The 22,975-nt window shown below is 42.2% G+C and overlaps 1 protein-coding gene across 1 annotated transcript in view; it reads right to left on the minus strand.

Moving 5' to 3' along the window:
- The window catches only part of grm5b (glutamate receptor, metabotropic 5b), a 91,515-nt gene that overhangs the window by 18,279 nt on the left and 50,261 nt on the right, over positions 1 to 22,975 (minus strand). The window contains exons 7-10 of the mRNA XM_033630342.2: positions 2,745 to 2,980; positions 1,920 to 2,041; positions 1,007 to 1,131; positions 737 to 905 (exon numbers count right to left, since the gene is read on the minus strand). Of these exons, the coding sequence (XP_033486233.1) occupies positions 737 to 905; positions 1,007 to 1,131; positions 1,920 to 2,041; positions 2,745 to 2,980 (652 nt within the window). The remainder of the gene's footprint in view (positions 1 to 736; positions 906 to 1,006; positions 1,132 to 1,919; positions 2,042 to 2,744; positions 2,981 to 22,975) is intronic.

The raw sequence follows: 22,975 nt of genomic DNA on the forward strand, positions 1-22,975 counted from the left end.
AGCGACCGGCTGCGTGTCACGCTGAAGTTAAAGGACGGCTTTTTTGTCAGTGTCTGACGCCGCAAGTCACTGTCCAAGCACTGGATTTCGATGACTGCGGAGTGAGACTAGGTTGAGATATCACATGAACCACTGAATGAGGATACATTGGTGAAGTAAATACTCTATGGTAGGGTGCTGGATTGACTATATTGCCTTTTAAACTTTAACTGACTGCAAAGTAAATACTTGAAAAATGCCCTGAAAAGAAAGACCGCTCATTGGAGGGGAAAATAATCACTGCCACAACATGCAACCAGGGGCTGAGACGCTAGCAAAATGCCTGTAGCTAGCTCAACACATTAGATTTCAGCATGTCAAAGGATTATTTCAGCACCCTATGTCTTCCAGAGAGGAAAAGGAACATTGACAAACTCAGTATTATCTCTCTATCTCATTGTCCTCTTCCGTCCACCTAATTGCCTGTATCCACTTTTGTCTTCTTAATGGTTCCGTTTTTCAGTTTGGCATCTTATAAGACTAAATTCTGGATTATTCACACTGTTGGTCATGCATTCCACCACACAGAAGCTTTATGCATTTTTCTGTTGTCTGCTAGCAAACTAAAGTGACTATGAGATACCTTCATGCAATACAAAGTCACTGGAGAGAAATGGATTGTTGTCCTCTCTGGAGTGGGTGGAACTTAATTAATTCTCTGTGTAAGCTGACATTTTATCTGTATGAGTAATCTTACCTTAATCTGTCCCTTGTCACAGGGTTCACTGCAGACTGACTTGATCATGGTGTCTTTGTTGGGCCAGATTTCATCGTCATCTATCTTCAAGCCTCTGTTGTCCCAACTGCCGACATTTATGTAGTCATAGTAGTCATTCCCCATCTTTTTAAAGTTCATTATTTCATACCTGTGGATGAGAGGTACACAGCATACATCCGACACATGAACACCCACATAGTCATACACCTATCGAATATGTGACAGCTCTGTTACAGTTACAGTTTGTACCTGCCAGGTGAGTCTCCATTCGCATCAAATAAGATGCCCTCTCCTGACACGCCTGTGAAGTTGGTTTTCATCAAGAAGTCCAGCAGTGTAGCACCATCTATAGGTCGCATGGCATCACACAGGCCCTTAAAATACATAAACAATCAAGTCATATCCAACATAAATGCCCTGAGCCAGAGCTTAACAATCACTGTTTCATGTAAGTTTTGTGAGCGCACAAGTGACTTTGGAGATGGTTGTATTCACGCTGATAAAATACAAATAATATGAACAGTAAAATATTTCTTTAGTTAAATCTCAGCTTCATTACAGTACATTCAAATTATAATTACTGTGCAGTTGGACTAAAATAATATAAAGATAAACTTGAAGCGATCAAAACACCAGCAAAGAGGATGAGTCATCCCCCCAAGTTTAATGAAAATTGAATGTATGGTGAGCGGTGCCAAGCTGAATCATCTCATGACATTCAGTCAGAAGTGAACCCTTGTGTCCATAATATTACACTCCAGTTTACATGTCTGCAAGGAGAAAATCTGAAGTCATTACCACAAAGTTACAACAAATGTGAGCCATAATCTGTACAAGTTAAGCAGCACTTATGTATCTTCTTCGGTATTTTCTGTTTGAGCTAAATATGTTTTAGTTTCGTACCTTTCTGTCTAAATCAGCACATAATTAATTAGTTATGTTATTATAGTTTACGCCATCATCCAGGTTGCCATTTTGCACTTTCCTTGTGAAGTGTATAGTGCGACAATAAGTCAAAAATGGCCACCATGGTAACAAGGTCAAATATAATATGGCAGCATTACCCAGCTGGCACCTTCTTTTGCCCCCATTCATCTCCCTCCTTTATCTCCTTGCTGTGTCCTAGAGTGTTCCTCTATTCATCCATCAGAACAGTACATACCTGATAGCCTGGGCAGAGCGCCCGTTGCATGTTATGCAGACCATATGCCATTGAGTAGATGGCATTGATGACAAATCCCATCTTAGTGTCCTGTGCATACTGCTGCCGAAGCGACTCTCGCTCTGCAGAGGTGGGTGGGTAGAGTGGGGGGGGGGGGGGGAGAGAAAGGCGCAGGTATATCAGAGAAACTCTTAATTTCCCCTCTAGTTTTATGAAACACAGCGTGCTTTTTTTCCCCTGACATCAAAGGCCGCTCTCTTTCCTCTCGTTTCTTCTCATCGGCCACTTCCCACCTCCACATCTCTTTCTGTCTGCCTCTCTCTGTGTCCTGTTCATTTGTATTTCACGTCCCATTTCATTAGAATACATGAGACATGACTCCCTTTGATGCAGCTCTCGCACACCGTTTTGCCTATGAATGGAGAGAATGAAACAGAGAGAGAAAGACGAGAGGAGGAGACGAATACAAAGAAGTAAAGGGAGGGTGCACTCACAGCCACAAGGGATATCTCCAGATGAACCGGAAAGCTGTGTGCATCCATATGGTGTGTGTGTGTTCAGCCAGTCTGTTTGTATGTTATTTGCATTAATAATGGCCACTCTGAAAGCCTATCAATAAAAGTGCAGATCGTAACTGTAGCTTGTTATGTTGAACCATAGCAATGCAGCCTCTGTCTTTCTCTGTACCCCAGATGGTCGTGGTCAAAACTGAAGTACTAATTCAAAAACACTGGGTCGTCTCTGTCCATACTCACTGGTGTTCAATAGGTAACATTCAGGTCTTATCCCCATTGCCCTTGTATGTTTTTGTGTGTCTGTACTCACTGCTACAGGTGCGGTTGTATTTGCTGCTCTCCTGCGGGTGACCTTTAAGTCGACAGTGGAAGCGATGCTGCCAGAACTCCGGAAACCAGGGATTCCTGAGGTTGTTTTCAGGACGAAGTTTAAGGTAGTACTCATCAAACCATTTTACATCAGCCGACTGGAGCTTGATGGTAATACCACCCGCTGCTTCCCTCACATAGCCATCTGTTACATCGTACCGGTCCGCCCAACCGTCGCTGCAAAGAAACACAGGGAAAGACAAGTAGAAAAGTTTAGCAAACTCAAAAAATGAAAACACCTGACATTTTATGCTTTTCAGAGGTATTTTTTGTGGAGAAGCCTAAGGTGGAGCCTCCCAGTGGCAAACCTTTAAGGTAAAACACACTGTCATTGCAATGCAGCATGTCATATGACACTTGTCAAGCACCAAGTCTATGTCAAATGGTGTTGCTGTGCTGTGGTGGCCATTTTTCATGTCTAACTAGAAAACAGGAAGTTGTTGTAACTAACTAACTACATTGTCCAATCTGTCCCAGCCTCATGCCATCTACATGCCTAAATTAAGTTACAGACATAGCACCACCTACTGGCAACAGGAAATGACATGTTTTATACATTGACATATTTGTCCGACACGGTGACCAGATCCTCCTGACCCTTACCTGTGAGAATTGTATCCAGTTTAAATCGAAGGACACTGCCGTGGTGACACCTTATTCGCCTAAAAACAGGAAGTTGTTGTAGCTTCCATGTACCTTGTTCAACCTGCCCCAAATTTCACTTGTTTTATAATGTTCCAGGACTGAAGCTACTAACATGCATATAAGATGTCATGGTGATTGTGCCACTTACTGCAAACAGGAAGTATGACTTGTCAGACAATTATCTTTGGATTTACATGATGCAATTGATGTACAGAAACATGATGCATAATTAGTATGTTCTCCTGTGCCCCATAGCAGACACAGAAAGAAGTACCAAATGTGAAATAGATCATTTCAGCACCCACACTCTATGAAGGATAAACCATCTCACTCCTGCGTGCAGTGTCTGACTTTCACAAAAACGAACAGCAGCATCAGCCAACGTCCTGCCAGTACCCTCAACGTGAGTGACGGTGCCAGGGCACGTTCATGGCTGCTTGCAGCTTTAATTGAACTTGATTTCTCACCTGAAGTGCTAATCTCCAGATAACTTGCCAGGCAATACCCTTTTTGTCATTGTCTGTATAATGACAGAATTGTGGGTCGTGTAGCACGTGATATCTTTTACCTCAGCATCTACTTTCTCCTCAACACATATGAGAAACAGCAACAGCAAGAGGTGAGGGAAGTAGTCGAGCTGCCACAGGAGCTGTACAAGCCAGGTGCGAGCGGGGGCAAAAACGTGGTTTTTCAGACACGGTGCAGCTGGAAATAGGACAGTGGCGTGAAGTGTTGTGGGTTGGCACATCGACAAGAGTGGGTGCATGTCTAGTTGTTTGGCGGCAAAGTGTTTGAGCCTTTACACCCCATCTGGACCCTATTACTGTTTTAACAGCCCCTGTCTTTGTGAGAGAGCCTCTAATGTCTAAAAGGGACCCTCTGGCAGGTGAGCTGCCTTGGGGAACTTTTACAGGGCATCCCTCTGTGAGTGTGTACAGTACATTATAATGTGCAGAGATGCAAAGTTGAGTGGGTCAGCCTCTGGAGAGTGCTAAGCTGTCTTTATAGAGCTTATATTACAATGCACAACTATGGGTGTTGTGTGTGTGTTTGTGTTTGCGTGCAGTGAACAGCTGACACGCCTGTTACTGGATGAAATTACATTTTTGGGTTGAGAGGTAAAGTGCAAGGGCAACAATATGTCAACATAACAAATAAACCCCATTTCACACACACACAAACACACACACATTTACTTGGCAAGTGTTCCAGTTTTCACGGAGGAAGGGACAAACAAAAAGAATGAGCAGCAGAAAGATGGGGAAGAAGAGCGAGAGACAGAGAGGCAGAAATAGCAAATCAGGGAGAAAACCAGTAAGAGGAGGCACAAACAAAATGATTAACGGAGAGGACACATGGGAGGGAGCTCTTACATCATTATAGGCAACGTCCAACACTCATCATATCGCCGACAAATAGGCATAAACACTATGCACAGACACACATACACCAGCCGGGTGACGAGATGATCTAGGTCAAATGGAGTATTTTGGCTGCAGCTCAGCAGCCGTGCCCCGTCAGACACCAGCAAGACGAATATAACCACCTCACAATACACACACTGACAAACTGTGGAGACATATCGCTGTAGTTTGCATTTTTTAAGGGGGAAGATTTGAGTTTACTGCTCCTCAAGGAAGCACAGATGGCACAGTGAGTGTGTGTGTGTGTGTGTGTGTGTGTGTGTGTGTGTGTGTGTGAGAGAGAGAGAGAGTGTGTGTGTGTGTGTGTGTGTGTGTGTGTGTGAGGGAGAGATAAAGAGAGGAAGGGAAAGAGAGAGAAATGGATGTGAATGACAAATCTTCTCTACTACTGCCAACATGGCCTCAAGGAGGACAATGATCCTCAGCTCTTCCTGTGGAAATTCTTATTTCTTTCTTTTCTTTCTTTCTCCCTCTCTCTCCCTTTCCCTCCTTCTCTCTCTCCGAGCCTCCAGAGAACAAAACTCATTTTCTCCTACAGCAGGCCTTCCAGCCTCAGTCTGATTGGAGACCCAAAGTGTTTGTGTGTGTATGTGTGTGTGTGTGTGTGTGTGTGTAAACTGCCTTTCTCGTCTGCCACCATTTGTGTCTCTCTAAGCGTCGCTCTTTTTCTTCTTTACTTCTGTCATTCTTCTTGTCACCCTCTGCCCCTAAGCAGTGGTCATAAATCACAGTGGAAGCATTTCTAGATGGTTATCCATTATATGATATACCATGGCTGCAACCATCCAAATAAATGTGTGACGGGGTTGGGGGTTGAGCAAAGGTTATGTCGCCAAAGCTTGTTTGGCTTATTGTCACAGATGAGTGATGAGATGCCACTTTAGTGGACACAGACTTGAGCAGAAGTGTGTTAACTGATTTCTTTTGGTTATTAGGGCTTAAAATATGTTTCAGAAAAACTAGATGTTGCATGAAAGAATTAAAAATGAATTCTTAATAAAATTCAGAGTCACCCTAACCTGCATGTCTTTAGACTGTGGGAGGAAGCCGAAGTACCCTGAGAAAACCCACACTGATACAGGGAGAACATGCAAAGCAGGAACCCCCTTGCTGTGAGGCAACAATGCTGAACACTGCACCGCCATGCCGCCTGAAAAAAACATTTGCTTTACAAAATTGTATTCATTTTATTATTTATTCAGACATTCCTGTGATCTTTGCTTTAAAAAAAAAAAATCATCTAATTTGACTTCTCTGAGCCTAAAAATGACGCCATCACTTATCGGTTGACATGATAATAGCCCGTAGAAATATGCAGCCATGACACACTGTGATGGGTCACAAGCAGACTTCATATTAAAGGAATACTTTATTTTCAAAATGATCATTTGTGTATCAATTACTCAACCCATGTTACATTTAATTCCTTTAAAAAAAGTATTTTTCTCAAATGCCTGCACTGTGAACAAATTAACTGAAAATGGAAATCGAAAATTAAAATCATAGGGTGCCACATTTAACCAAAGCAAAACTATATCAAAACACCTTCTTCAAACTCTCACACAACCTGCACAGTATAATCCAAGTCTCATTTATCCAGTTGTATGCTCAGTACTTTCCAAACACATTCAAAACACCTTTGCATAAACAGTCTCACGCACAGATGAGTAGCACCTAGGCAAGCGCATGTGTTTGAACTCTGCTCGTGCATTCCTTTAAAATGTTTTCCAGCTTGTTCTTTGGCCAGGAAGAGACAGGTGTTGGTGAGTGACAGCAGAACTCCTCGCCAGTAAACGAACCAGACTGAAACTGTTAATGCTTAAGTGTTGTAAATAGTAAGATTTTAGGTGTTTGGGAAGCACTGAGCATGCAACTGGTTAAATGAGACTTGGATTATACTGCACGAGTTGTGTGGGACTTTGATTGTTTGGATATAGTTTTGCTGTTGTTAAATATGGCACCCTTTTATCTTAATCCATCAAGTATGTCGGCCTTTTATGGATTCTTTGCTCCCGTTGAGGCATGTGAGAACAATACACTTTTCTTCACAATTTCAAGGTAACACAGGGTGAGTAACTGGTATACAAATGATCAGTTTTGGAGGTGAAGTCTTCCTTTAAAGGGTCACAAAGCAAGATGGGAACAACACATTCTCTCTCCAACCTGGTCACATATCTCTGCTTGGTCATGGACTTTCAAAATACACTTCTGTTTTCACAGGATATGTACAGTTCGCATACAGTCTCTTTCAAAATAAATGCACTGCGTTGGTACAACGCCGCAATTTCATGTTTGTTTTCCCTCTGTAACAAACGCATGTGGTTATGTTTAGCCAACACACATGGTTGGGTTCAGAGATAAATAGCAGGGTTGGGATATAAGCAGTTCACAAAAACCATCCAAAATTTATATATAAAAACACTTTAAGATCCACTCACTTCTAAAAGTTTGTCATATAAAAACTAAAGTTAATGTTCCACCTTAAAAGTTGCCGGCAGTCGGCCAAGTGTATAAGGTTTTTTTTTTTTTCTCTGACTCCAGCTGCTGTGAGAGGCAGCAAAACATCCTTTCATTTTAAAGTTACAGTTTACTAATAGAACACGCAGTATGGCCAGTGGTTACAGAAGCCTCAGAAGCAGCCACAACTCAGCCATCTGCTATTGACTAGTCAATGGACTGCAGTGTTCACAGCTCCACCTTTTAGTACCAGATCTGTGTGCTAGGTACCCCAACAGAGGGGGGACCAAAATTTGGGTCAGTACAGAACTGTTCCATTGGTACCATCCACAACTTTTTACAGTGGAAATGGAAAAAAAAGTGAACCAAACTCTACTGTATCGTACTGCTCGGTGGAAATGGGGCTTTACATTGTTGTCTAGCTGCGTTCCCCTCTGATGCTGTCAGTTGCCCATACACAATAACAGTGACCAGCCACGAATCAAACCGATGTGAGAGGACTGCTTTTTTCGTCTGTGTCTAATGCGGAAGTAACTGCCCAAGCACTGGTATTTGATGCCTTCGGAATGAGACCAAGTTAATGGGAACCACTGGTTTATCTGATACCAGAGTTTACATCCTGTTCCACAGAGTCTACAAACTTATTATTCTTATGTGCTGTCACCTAGACATAAACTATCAATGTGTCTATAGGTGCTTTCATGCCTTCTGCAGTAACACTGCATTTGGTACATTACTTTTCATTTAACTAGCTGGATGATTCTTGGCACATATTGTTCTACAGTATGTTTTGTCTTGACTTGACCAACTCCCTGCAAAATGAGTCTTGCGGCAAAAAGCAAATCAATGGGCCTTAAAATAGTTTTGAGCATTGACTGTTGTAGTTTTTATAAATCCACACTGTTTCTCAAATCATTGACCACTTTTGGGTCTGGCATCATGCAGAGGATGCTGTCCACTGCAGAGCAGCAAAGCGCAATCATTGCACCGCATGTCCTCACAATGAATCAATCAGTAGCTCCCCTGAGGGATGAATAAACAGGATTTGGGGTATACATGTGCATATTCGCTCCAAGTTTGTGTCTCACATAATGTTGTATTGACATTATGAGACACAATGAGTGGAGGAGTGAGAAATAAAGTTAGAAGAGGAGAGAAGAAAAAAATAAAGACAAAATCAAAGAGATTGACGAATGAGGCAGTGAAAACGTAAACAATCGATGATAACTAATCAGCACTTTCTCATCCTGTTGATAGTTTTCTACTTTGTCTCTCACAGCTGTCTCTCTTGCCCTCTCGCACTAACAACTTCAGCTTTCCCTTGAGCTCCCTCATTCTGTTTTTCTACCCTTTTCTACCCTTCATCTTCCCCGTCCTGTCACATTCCACTGCATCCATCTGCACTGTTTTTCTCATTTTCTTCACACAACACATACAGTACAGGCCAAAAGTTTGGACACACCTTCTCATTCAATGCGTTTTCTTTATTTTCATGACTATTTACATTGTAGATTCTCACTGAAGGCATCAAAACTATGAATGAACACATGTGGAGTTATGTACTTAACAAAAAAAGGTGAAATAACTGAAAACATGTTTTATATTTTAGTTTCTTCAAAATAGCCACCCTTTGCTCTGATTACTGCTTTGCACACTCTTGGCATTCTCTCGATGAGCTTCAAGAGGTAGTCCAACAGTCTTGGTTTTCCAACAGTCTTGAAGGAGTTCCCAGAGGTGTTTAGCACTTGTTGGCCCCTTTGCCTTCACTCTGCGGTCCAGCTCACCCCAAACCATCTCGATTGGGTTCAGGTCCGGTGACTGTGGAAGCCAGGTCATCTGCCGCAGCACTCCATCACTCTCCTTCTTGGTCAAATAGCCCTTACACAACCTGGAGGTGTGTTTGGGGTCATTGTCCTGTTGAAAAATAAATGATCGTACAACTAAACGCAAACCGGATGGGATGGCATGTCGCTGCAGGATGCTGTGGTAGCCATGCTGGTTCAGTGTGCCTTCAATTTTGAATAAATCCCCAACAGTGTCACCAGCAAAACACCCCCACACCATCACACCTCCTCCTCCATGCTTCACAGTGGGAACCAGGCATGTGGAATCCATCCGTTCACCTTTTCTGCGTCTCACAAAGACACGGCGGTTGGAACCAAAGATCTCAAATTTGGACTCATCAGACCAAAGCACAGATTTCCACTGGTCTAATGTCCATTCCTTGTGTTTCTTGGCCCAAACAAATCTCTTCTGCTTGTTGCCTCTCAGTGGTTTCCTAGCAGCTATTTGACCATGAAGGCCTGATTCGCGCAGTCTCCTCTTAACAGTTGTTCTAGAGATGGGTCTGCTGCTAGAACTCTGTGTGGCATTCATCTGGTCTCTGATCTGAGCTGCTGTTAATTTGCGATTTCTGAGGCTGGTGACTCGGATGAACTTATCCTCAGAAGCAGAGGTGACTCTTGGTCTTCCTTTCCTGGGTCGGTCCTCATGTGTGCCAGTTTCGTTGTAGCGCTTGATGGTTTTTGCAACTCCACTTGGGGACACATTTAAAGTTTTTGCAATTTTCCGGACTGACTGACCTTCATTTCTTAAAGTAATGATGGCCACTGGTTTTTCTTTAGTTAGCTGATTGGTTCTTGCCATAATATGAATTTTAACAGTTGTCCAATAGGGCTGTCGGCTGTGTATTAACCTGACTTCTGCACAACACAACTGATGGTCCCAACCCCATTGATAAAGCAAGAAATTCCACTAATTAACCCTGATAAGGCACACCTGTGAAGTGGAAACCATTTCAGGTGACTACATCTTGAAGCTCATGGAGAGAATGCCAAGAGTGTGCAAAGCAGTAATCAGAGCAAAGGGTGGCTATTTTGAAGAGACTAGAATATAAAACATGTTTTCAGTTATTTCACCTTTTTTTGTTAAGTACATAACTCCACATGTGTTCATTCATAGTTTTGATGCCTTCAGTGAGAATCTACAATGTAAACAGTCATGAAAATAAAGAAAACGCATTGAATGAGAAGGTGTGTCCAAACTTTTGGCCTGTACTGTACACACATCTTAAATAACTCAAACACATGCACAGTATGTATTGTTTCTCTTGTGCTACGTCTTTTTTTCTTCTTCTTAACCTTTTGGGGCTTTTTACACTCACTTTTTGTCCGGCCCTCATCCCTTCCTTTCTTCCACTTGTCATCTGTTTGGCAAGCTTCCCAGCAGGTCACACCTGCAGCTCCTCGGAGGCCAAAATGACAAGCAACGCTGGCACCATACACACAAATACACTCACAACCACACCTTCACTAATCACCACTTGAAGGTCAAAATAAGCGACTCTGTTTGTGCTGCAGAGGTTTTGAACCTAACTGGTGACCTTCACTGTCTCACCAAACAGCTCCACTCTCACTGAATTACGCTGTCCGTGATCAAATTCCAGAATTAAATAAGTAAAGATACTCATCAGCGATAATAGAAAAATAAATAAACGTTGAGTTTTATCACCAAATTCTAATTGCCCCTTCAGGAAGTGATATGTTTCGTAAGCTTTCCAGTACAATCATGATGAAATGATACTTGCTCTGTTCTCTGTTTAGCACAAATAGTGTAAGAAATGTGATTTTAATAATTTCCCAGTTAACACAGTGACTCCCACACACGTTGGAACACACAAATAACAACAGTACATTGCATTTTTGAGGGTTTTTTTTTTTTTACATGTGAGTCAGTAACTGTTCACGTGGTTCTGTTTTCTAGGCAGTGTTGTGCTTAATTGGGCAAAGTATCATAAACAATCATGCAGTGACTTCTGTTTAAGGATGATTTTTTATTTTCTTTTTCTTAAAATCCTCATCAGTGAATTTTCTGGAATAGCTGGATGAAAGCAAGAATCACTGATACAGGACTGTTTGCACTTCTACCAGCCTCAGTAAAGAAACCTCAAACATGTAAGATGTGACAGTGCACACTGCACGGTGAAGGGCTCTTTTTCTAACACACAGCGAGGTCTGTCTTCACCTGCGCCTGTTTGGTATCTTGGTGACTTGCCTTGCGTCAAGTAGGCGGCGAGGCACAGTAGGGGTTGAATGCTACTGTCTTTCAAACAGAAAACTGCAATCTTGGTGTCAAGGCTGAACACAAATAAGTGCTCGAAATAGGTCTTTTGTAATAACTGTACTACAACAAAACCCTTTACCTGCATATGGGTTTAATAAGTGTTTCAATCTCATAACCACTCACAATGGATACAAATCATAATATGCAGCCTTTCAGCGTCTCCAATAATGTTTATTTAACTACAGTTCACTTCAGGGTACATCACCAGCGCTATGCTAGTATGCTCAGTCAGAAGAGTGGACTCTTTGTTCAATTATGAAGTGTCAGTAATTGGTGGTGGGGAGTTCACAGCTTTTAAAGGGATGAGTGGAGCTGATGTGATTGGCAATGATTGACAAGGGCCCCTAACACTGATAATGTATGATAATTGATTCCTTCCAGCCCATTTTGAAGCTGCCCCCAATCATAAAAAACTAAAGGTGCACTGGTGAGTCCTCTGCATATAATCTTTGCTCTAAATTAAAAAACATAAATAAACATCCTGTTGAGTCTCATGTGCTGTACGGGCTTTGAACCAAATGCAACAAACATACATTAAAAACACACACAGATGTTTACTGAGCAACATTTTCAGGGTGTAACTATGTGGGCGATGCTGCCGCAAGACAACGGCTTGACAAGATGTCTTCAGGGTAAATGTATACGTCAGTGAGAGAGCTAAGAGATAGAAGGAGTGTGTGTGAGTGTGTGCAAGGGGGGGCAATGAGTCCCTATGAGTGTGTGTCAACAAAAATTAGGCTGATCAATCACTCACTCTATTCTTGGTCAATATTACTGTAGTTAATGACATCCTGGTTCTTTCTCTCTCTTTCTCTCTTTCTCTGTCTCTACATGTCTAAGAGCCCAATGCCGTTGCCATGGTTTCCAGCCCACGCTCAACCTGCTGTCTGTACTTTGTGTCTCATTAGAGCGCACTGGATTTTAAGTGTATGCATACAGCTATACACACATACACACATGCTCTCTCTCTCTCTCTCTCTCTCTCTCTCTCTCTCTCTCTCTCTCTCACACACACACACACTTTCCTATTCACTATTCAATTAACATTAGACGGCCTGTCTCTACCAATATTGGAGATGCTATTTGCATAATAGTACAGTATGCCAGTGTTGTAGGCCAACACACTACCTTAAGCAGAACTTCTACAAACCAATTCTACATACTGAGGCCTGGGGCAATTGCCTTTCCATTCTGTTCACTCACAGTATAAATAGAAACTGGAACTCATTTGCGAGTGATTATTAATTTTCAGTTAATTCTTTCTTGGTTGCGAAATCCATCTAAAGCAAGAAGTTTTTGACTCTTTGAATTCCAGCAAAAGTCGGCCAGTGGGATTTGGCTACAGGAGTAGTAAAAGCACTAAACAAATCCATCTTTTATGTAACTTGTCGCTTGATAACACACTTTCTGGTGTCTACCCCTTCTTAAAATGGTTGCAACTGACAGTGCAAACAACTATCATCACAACTGAACAAGCGTGCCATACAAAAATGTGTGAAAAGACATTTAAACCGATCACTCTATCAATGGCAGTGCAAAGTAAAAGGAGACTGCTGTGGCAAACCTTTTTCATAGTCTCTCTCTTCAAGAAAAGAAGTTGCGTTTTGGCACAAAGCAAAGTGGATCTTGACTCAGTTTGACTGCTGTTGTGGGTTTTCACTCTTTTGTGACAAGAGTCTATGGACGAATTCTCCGAAAGACTGTTGCTGTGACAACAAGCAGCAACTCTTTGCTTTACACCTCAGACTAATTTCAAAATAAACCAGGGACTCGATTTCCTCTGATTCCAGACTCCTGTCTGTTGTTAGTCTCTGTGTATTCATGAAGATGATGAGCTACAAATTTTCATTCTTATTATTTCTTCAGTTTTAAGGGAGAGGGCCTACATTTAAGATAGGGGCCATCAACTACATCTGTCCAAGCAGACACTGCAGGGGCCAGACTTTCACATTTCACAAAAGTTTAGACATAATTAGCATATAATACAGGGCAGCAGTGGTTAGCATTGGTTAGCATTGTCATCTCCTGGTTCAAACCTGAGGTGGGGGGTTCGAACTCCAGGTTGGGGGAGCCCCTCTATGTGAAGCTTGCTTGTTCTCCCTGTGTCAGTGTGGGTCTTCTTCATGTTCTGTGGCTTCCTCCCACAGTCCAAAGACATGCAGGTCAACTGGTGACTCTAAAATGGCCGTAGGTGTGAATGTGAGCATCAATGGTTATCTGTCTTTATGTGTCAGCCCTGTGATAGTCTGGCAACCTCTCTCCCAATGTCAGCTGGGATAGGCCCCAGCACCACACCCACAACCTCTAACAGGGTCAGTGGTTAAGGGTGCTTTCACCCCTGCCCTGTTTGGTTAGGTTCAATCAAACTCAAGTTTGTTTGCCCCCTAGGTTTGTTTGGGCAGATATGAACACAGCCATCACAATTGGGCGTGCACCAAAAAAACAGGTCGAGACCTTCTTGAAGAGGTGGTCTTGGTCCGGCTACAAACGAACTCTGATGCAGTTCGTTTGTGGCAAGAATGTGTTGTGACCTCGATCCGAACCAACTGCAGTCACATGACACATTGTTTGGGTTAAACATGAGCATGTTACAGTCCTGGAGGATTATTAATGTGCACCTCCTCCTGTACTGCCTTAATATGCACATTCAGCACATCCAATGCATCAAAACATTGTTTTCTAGTTGGAGCCGCGCCTCGTTTTCAAACTGTATGGTTTGACTAAAATGAACAATGACAGCAATATAGTCCACAATGAGCAGCACTAAAATCAACCTGCGTAGTTGTCCCTCCATTGTGACATTAGAAAGTGTCTCATTTATCTTACAAGTGTACTCTTCTTAAACGTTTTGTTTACTTCCTGGATTTTTCCTGCCTGGAAATTCTGACCAATCAAGAGCAGCTTTCTCGCACAAGGCATTTGATCTGGTCCGCTTGTAAATGCTGCCGTGAGAACACGAACCAGCTCTAGACAATTATGCAACTTTATAACAACCTCAGTCCCTGATTCAAGAATAAATGAATGAATGAAAATAAATACATTCTAAATAAGTGCTATGAGTTTGTCCCCACTCTTGCGTAATGATATGGTGAAAGCTGCTTCAGCTTTTCCTATACAATCCACACCAAAATATGCATTAATTAACCACATGATGAAACCTGCAAACTGCCAAATTGATGCATTAAAGTAGCAAAACAGTCAGGACTGAGGACTGAGACAAGGACTGAGTGCTTTGGCATGTGTGCATGGGCTGACAAAACACGACGTAGACAGTGGACTATTGCACGTGTTTCTTAGTTATTTATAACTAAATCTGATTATCAGAATATTAGATTTTTTCTAGTGAGCATACCTGAAGCTGCCCTGTGGGCTTTAGGTTAATCTGCACGTCAATACTTATAAGCTGACAGATGGATTTATAACATCTTTAGCACCTGGAAGAAGCACACATAATTGGGGGTGGGTAAATCATTGCTATTAACATCATGTCCATCTCAATTGTTTCAGAGGTTGCTTCAATATAGGAAGAAAACATTGCTAGATATCCTAAATGCCAGAACATGTTTATTTCCTCCTCACATTTTCTGAATTCATTAATATTTTGCGGGCCAGATGGGAAGCTTTGGGGGGCCATATGTGGCCCACAGGCCACCAGTTGATGATCAGTGATCTATTAAATGTTGTGATTCAATAGAGAATTCATGAAATTGTCTAAGAATGGTGGAAATCAGAAGTAAGTAAATAGGAAAAAAAGGTGAACTTGACAAAGGTCACAGTAAAAAGTATTGTGACTGTATCGATGCGCGAGCTCTGTGTTGTAAATAGAACCAAATCAAGAGCTGAAAGTATCATTACATCTGTATGACTAAACAAGGTCATCCCTGCGGAGCATTTCATCTGAATTAAAGTGAGTTAACATTTGATCAGTGAATGAACCACAGTGGGGCTCCACAGCTTAAAGTGAATGTTCATTTGTGTTATTGTTTTCCTTTGACCTCAGTTGTGCTGCGCTTGGTCACGATGCATGTTTGATGAGAGAGTAGAGAGTGGAGGCATGCATTTCAATTTCGGCGCTGTTATAATAGGGTCCAAATTTGGATTGTTCTGTAATCACTGTAGAGAGATCAGTTGAGCTCGGGAAAATGAGGTCACAGATTTTGTATTGGCAAAATATTTGAATCTGATCTGAAGCTGCGCTGCCAATAGGTCACTATGGTAATTAATGTGTGAGTTCAATAATAACATACCACCCGACCCCAACCCACCCACTCTCTAGCTGCCATGGCAACCTGGCAGAGATTCTAGATGAGCATCTGCTGCTTACAACCATACATACTGCGCGCGCACACACACACACACACACACACACACACACACACACACACACACACCAGCAGTCCACTACCCAAACCTGACAGCATTAATTAGCTGGACAGACAACACAAGTGGGAAAAGAGAACACAGAGCGCACACATACGGACCGATACAAGCTGACAGGGCAGAAAAAAATTGTAAGCTGCTCTGCATGTCTGTGAACATCCAAAACTTCAGTGTCGGCAGCACAACAGCTGTACGCGCACAAGCTCTGCTATCAATTCAAACCCAGAAGACAAACAATAACCAAACAATGATGTTGTCCAAAGGCTTGTGTGAATTTGCTTGTGTAATACATGCAAAATGCTGCTGTTCATAAGCCCACGTTTAAGTCAAGGTAGTTGTATGTTCACCGAGCACGACGGCAAAGCAACAACTGTCAATTTGTGTCAACACACATCAGAATCTGCAGCAGACTATTTCAACAAAATAGGATAATGCATGCAAAACACTGGTAGGGTGTGCTTTTTGCTAATCCTATACAGTCATAATTTGTGAAGGAGAGAGCTCACAAGAGTCAGCTTAGTCAGCTCCTAATAGATAGTGGAAAAAAATCAGTTCATTGCCCTGGGTTTTGATGATGTAGTGGATGGTATTGTCCAGACAAAAGCTTAGACAGCTCACAGAGCTGCATGTTATGATGCAATAATGTATGTTATAGTTGTTGAGGCTCTATGATCTATGGTTTTTGGATTTGGAAATAGGAGAGGCCTCCACAGTGTGATGAAAAAGTACATTGCTGTCAAATATTATGATTTTCAGACTACTTGGCACACCGTTGTTTAGGGTTGGGAATTTGGTACCAGTAGCCAATACCCTTTTTGGTACCTCCCTTTCTCCGTAATAACAAGATGTAATTTGTAGTGATGTAGTTGGCTAAAACACAGCTCTGCTCCTCTGCTTTGCTCTAATCACTTCTATTTCTGTCTGTCTGTCTGCTTTGTGTGTGTGTGTGTGTGTGTGTGTGTGTATATATATGTCTGCATGCCTAGCACCGATACTAGGCTTTTAGTTTAATATAGAAAAAAAGTAGACCAGATGCCAAATCTACTGCTGTAGATCAGCAGTGCAGCGACAGTTTTGGCTCACTGGGAGGCCGACGGAGCAGCTCTGGCTTTCCAACAATACAATACACAAATATTGAGGTTAGCACAGATTAGCGTGTGATCAAGTCACTATGACGAGTGCAAACTGATACACCCGGTGTGGCGGTCAGCTACAACAACACCAGAAAGAGAGTTGTGCATAAGAATGGGACGGTGTGGCAGTGTTGCTCTGCAGCTGTAGGGGATGTGAATGGAAACACATTTAGCATATACTAACATCACCCTTACATGTCTTCGGGATGAGGAAAAGCCAGCTCCTTATCCTTGCTACTTTCTAGCAGCCTCAGGATGCAAAAGCAGAACGGGATATGGTGTAGGTTTATGAATGGAAACACACTGTGCATGATAACATACACGATCACAGGCACTCTTCTATAAGGTAGCGTATAATCGATGACATGACAAGGTACAACAACTGCGTAGATAAGTGAAAAATGAAAACAATAAACAGCTTATTTTGGGTGTTAACGCATTATATGACATTGTAAATATAATAATATTACCTAAAATACTGTTGGTAATGCGTTATATTACTTCCCTACTACTAAAAAGTAATTTATTATTGTAACCGATTACTTTTGTAACACGCTTTTCACACTTACCACACATATTTTTTCACTTTTCTAATGTGTTACCCCTAACACTGGTTGGTACCCTTAAAAGTGCTGATTTGGGTACCCAACCCTGCCCTTGTTAAAGTCACGCATTATATTTTTCATTATGTATTTAGCGTGTAGACAAGGCCCGAGTGACAGGCGCAGAAAGAGGCTTTAGGACGAGTATGAGCTCTGACATTTTTTAGCAAACTGTAATTTGAATGGAAAGTATCACCCAGTCATCGGCTGCGACACCTCATCTATAAACAGCGGCAACCAAATGGAGGTCAGAGTTCACCATGACAACAGCAAAACTCATTAAGCCAAATGTCAGAACTGTCTCACACACAGACACAGTGGCGCTAAACTCCGTGTGTGTGTGTGTTACAGACAGAGAGATGAATACCAGGCCCGTTTCCATGTGTGTACCCAACTGTGTAATTATGTGAGTGATCGGACCACTTTACACACCCGTCATTCAATAACACACACACACACACACGCAGCAGAACGGCCCACGCCTGCTTACCTTGGCAGCAGGTTCACTTTTACTCATCTATCGATGCCACACTTCATTACCCTCTGTCTCTGTTTTTTTCCTGACAGTCTCTCACCTCTCGTATTTTTCCAGTTTCTCTTTTCTCCCCACATCTGGATCCTCTTTTCCCCCCCTCTGCCCATCTCTTGCACTTCATACCTCTCTCACATTGATTTCCTGTTTTTCTCCACACTTTTCTTGTTGCATTGCTGCCTTTGGGTCTGCATGGGTTGCTGTGCATTCTCTTGCCATTTATCCATCTATCGTTTGACTCGTGCTTTCATGGAACTAGCTACACTGGCAGATCATTGTTTGACACAGACGGACAAACACACAGAATATTCATATCTACGAGGGATGGTGACTGTTTCAACAGTTGGAAATAAGCATTTTCACCTCACAGTCTGAAACCGTGTCACTCTGAGGCTCCAGTCTTAGCACTTTCCATAGCCTTGAACTCTAAAGCGACCCTTTTTCAAACTGAAGATCAACAAAAAGCACTAACATTAGAAATGCCCTCACTTCCACAACTGTCTGCAAAGATAAGTCACAGATACAGAAGTGCACACTCCGCCTCTTCCTCACACTCACCCACACACACTTTGTCCAGGCTAGTTTGGGCATACAGAGTGCATTTCAGATTTTGGCAACTTTGCTGATTTCCCCTGGGCTTCAGACAACAGACGGTGATTTGATATGTGGCAGGGGGACAGAAACAAAACTGTCAAGACACAGAGGCACAAAAAGTTACAGAGACCAAAATATTCAGCAGAGACCGAATGAGAGAAACACACAGTCATGAAGAAGAGAGGCCGAGAAATGAAGTAATACAAAGTAGGGAAAAGTAGAGCAGACCATTCACAGAGCGAATATGGATTATTGTTTCCCTTTTTTTATATGCACATCACAAAACCCGATGGCCAGACAGACCTTTCCATTCATTCTCATTCATTGTGGACTGACTCATTGAAGCAAAGTATAGCTCAGAGAAGGTCAGTTGAAGAGGGAGGGAGGAGGACAAAGATGAAGAAGTAGTGATGGAAACAAAAAGCTCTTTCCTAATGGAGAAAAATGATCTGTTACAGCAATATTTCTTTTTCCATATGACAGTTCATTTTTTTGTTCTTAGCATGCTAACTTCAGCAATGTGTATTGACCTTCAGGGCCCGTTCAAACTCGCTCCATCACTGTTTGTCAAACGAGGAAAAGTCCGTCTTGGAGTATATGTCAAAAGCAATGGGGAAGAATTGCTTTGTAACAAAAAAACATCACAACACTGTCGTTTTTAGACTTTCCACAAGGACATATAGGCAACACATTGGAAAATATCCAATCCATTTTGTTTTCAATACTGGACAAATTTACTTTTAATCAGTGGAAGTGTGGAGGAGATAAAGATAGAAAGAGGGGGGGTTGGGAGGCCAGATAAAAGTAGTAATTAGCCACAGCTTCGACAAAGACAGAGCAGAGAGGGAAAGATAGAGGGATAAACAAACAGACGTCAATTTCGCCAACAGAAAGAGGACGACAATATCCCCCTTTCTTCCTAAGCCATGTAACAATGCCTTTTATTACGAGTGTATTAAGAGAGTATTTTGATCGCCGTGTCCCCAATGGAAACTGAAGCACAAAACTTTCCATGCTCTACCTACTAAAACATAATTGAAACCATTTTATGTGTCTCATGCACAAACAGCGTGGCATTGAAGCCCCATTCAAATACAAAGTTTGCACTTTCTTGCAGACTCCGACTTTGTAATTGAAGTACTTTGTTCGCACTGAAAAAAGAGAAATCCCAAAGCTCATCTTTGCAATTGCGAAATGGATGAATGATCACGCAAAAACACCTCTCAGCCACAAAACTAGATAAGTATATAATGTTAAAAAGCAAATTGAATAGTCTCCTTTGGAATATAGATAAGCCTGTGATTAGAATAAATGGTTATTGTATTTCTGTTCACTGGATGTAACAGGATTATGATGCGGAGGGCATGAGCACTTACCGTGAAGTGGACCTTGCATTACCATTTTCATATTGGCAGACCGTTTTTATACCTACTGTGAGCTTGACATGCAGCTTGACTCTAAGTTTAAGTGATGACTGACTTGCATGTTAAATGAGAAAAAAAACACAATTGTCTTTTTGTGTTTTAATAATCACAGCAGAATTGCCCCTCTTTACCAACAGAAATATGGGGGAAGACAGAAAGCAGGGGTTGCACTGAAATTAGGAGGAATGAGGAAGGAGATGAGGAGTGAAAATAATTTGAGATGGAGGGATATAGACTGAAATAGAAGGAGGGTACGAGGGAAGAAAGATGGATGAGTGCAGATAACAGACATTATTCCCCTCCAGCTGGGGTCTTTGTCTGGACACAGTCAGCTGTGAGAGTAACACACACACACACACACACAGATATTTAGAAGACACTGGAACACATACACATTGTTTTGCCAAAAAAATCTCATCATCTGTTGAATGGTTTGTATGTGTGTGAGTGGAAAAAATACAGTGAAGGAAGCTCCATTATATCGATCTCAATATTTTGGGTCATTCTTCTTGTTTGCTGATTTTAAGCATTGCCACGCAGACCTTCAGTGGCTGTAGAGAAGGAAGAAAAACAGAAAAACAAAACTAAAGTGGAGCAAAAATGCAGGTCAGCAAAGAAAGGATGAGATGAAGTGGACATTAAACTGAAAGAAATGGCAAAAAGGGACAAAACAGCAAAGCAACAGAGCAACCGGAGAAGTTACAGACAACTAAATCCACCGCGATAAGACAGGACTGAGGCAGACAGAGAGAGTGAGGAAGGATAAAGTGACACAGATATGATCTCTGGGGGGGAAGAGATAAAATGACTGACAGAGAGAGAGGGGAGGATCAGCAAGGAGACGGCAGTGTTTTGTAACTGTGCGTTTCTCGGCGAGGTCGAGAAAGATGCAGAGCAATAATGTCTGAGGTGAAGAAGTGAGTTGAGCAGCGGAGGAAGAAACACACGGAGAGAGAGAAAGAGACGGAGGAATGATGTCAGGGGGGAAAGAGTTAGAGGGAGACACAGGCTGTATATTCTGCCTATTCCTCCTGGTCTGGCTTCATCATTTTTTATTGCTTCTCACATAAAAGTGTCATCTCTCATATTCAGCACAGCAGACATTGTAATATCACCTACTGAGGTAATACAGCATCACTGTAACATTACTCTTTCTCTCTCAGCCTCTGATTTCTGCTTCATCTTTATCACCATGTTGGCCTTTTGGTCTCTTGCTCCCTGATGCTCTCGCCGTCTCTGCTTTTCCAACCCTCTCCCCATCATTTTCTTTTCCTCTCAGCACTCCCTTAATTTCTCTGTTTCTACATTATAAGACCACTGTGCCAGAGCCAAGTTATTTAAATGACTTTCAAAGGCAACGTCCCAGTCTGGGACCAGACTGTAAGGTGAGTTTGAAGTTAAGTAGTGTCATTATTTGGCAAAGCCATTTCCATTATAAGCCAGTCAAATGAATCAACATTTAAAGGAGATGTTACAGTTGGGTCGATTTCCTGTTTTATGGGTCCGGGCTGGTGTACAAGCTTAAACTGTTTCGATTTTATGGGAACAAATTGAACCAGCATTTGTCATAACGACATGTTCTGGCCAATCAATAAGTGGTCTAATTGAGCAGCCTGCACTGATGGTGTCACAGCGCTAAGTCCAACATGTATTGCATTAGTAATAAGCAACTTGACAGGTGATACCACATTTTATGTTTTAAAGAAGTACCAATGGAGCCACTAGTGTCTGACTGGCTGTAAGCTGAGCACAGTGACATGAAGGAGATATTTCAGGACATGAGAGGGGCAGAACAATGAATGCATTGATTATTAACAAAAAAGTTCATGTGTTTTGGGGTGACGAGAGAAGAAATGGCAAGAAAACTAAAACTGCACCAATTGGCAACATTTGGAATATGAAGCCAACGAAAGAGGTTTCTTAAATAGCCGTGAACGCTGCTGTTGTGAGCTAAAGTTGTCAGATGCACGGTTTCTATTCCTATCTGTTGCTGGCTTTGAGCTTTGAAAGTGTTGCTATGGACGAGGAACGGCTGATTTACAGAGTTGAAATGAGGAATTATCTACATACCTTCTTGCTTCAATACAAAAACCTAAAAAAGGTTCAGCCGGCTGAGGGGATCACCTGGAAGCAAACGTTTCTGGTGAGCTAAATGACCATTGCTAATGACAAGCTAGGCTGCTTCCTGTTGGCTATATTGTATGTCATTTCCATTAAATATCAAAAAATAAAACCTTACAAATTGAGGAAGATAGCAAGTAGGCTGTCCACCCATCTTTGAAGTGGTTACCTCTCTGGTTTGATCTGGTGCACACAGCTGATAACTGGGTGGCTTGTTTACATGAAGTAATAGTAGTATTTCTTGTATTCAACATGGACAGAGAGCTCTGGTGTTAAATGACAACCTGGTCTCACTCCGTCAAAATCATCTGAGTCGTCGAAATCGTCGGAGAAAAAAAAGCCGTCCTTTATCGTCAGCATGATACACAACTGGTCGCCATTGTAGTTTAACAGCTGCCGGTGGCGTTAGGGTGAAGAATAAAAGTTAAATAAAGTCCGAGCAGGGTGGGCAGGCAGGGTGGTGGATGCATCCAACATAGAGCTTAGATTCTCTGCCCAAGGACAGAACCGGGCCATAATTTCCCTCCTCTACTCTCGGGCTCGGGCGGGTCGGGCTCCTCATAATAGACCTAGGCTATGGAACCAACTACTTATCACACCTTGATGGTGCCACTGGCCGCGCACACGTGAGTTGTCGACAGTGACAACGTGTGTTGGCTTCGTCGAGTGTATCAAGTGCAGCACGATGCTGGTGTATGAAAGCCTCGACACTTAAGAGGCACATGATGAAGGCTTGCC

This window comes from Epinephelus lanceolatus, chromosome 4 (genome assembly GCF_041903045.1).
Source record: "Epinephelus lanceolatus isolate andai-2023 chromosome 4, ASM4190304v1, whole genome shotgun sequence".
Taxonomy (NCBI): domain Eukaryota; kingdom Metazoa; phylum Chordata; class Actinopteri; order Perciformes; family Serranidae; genus Epinephelus; species Epinephelus lanceolatus.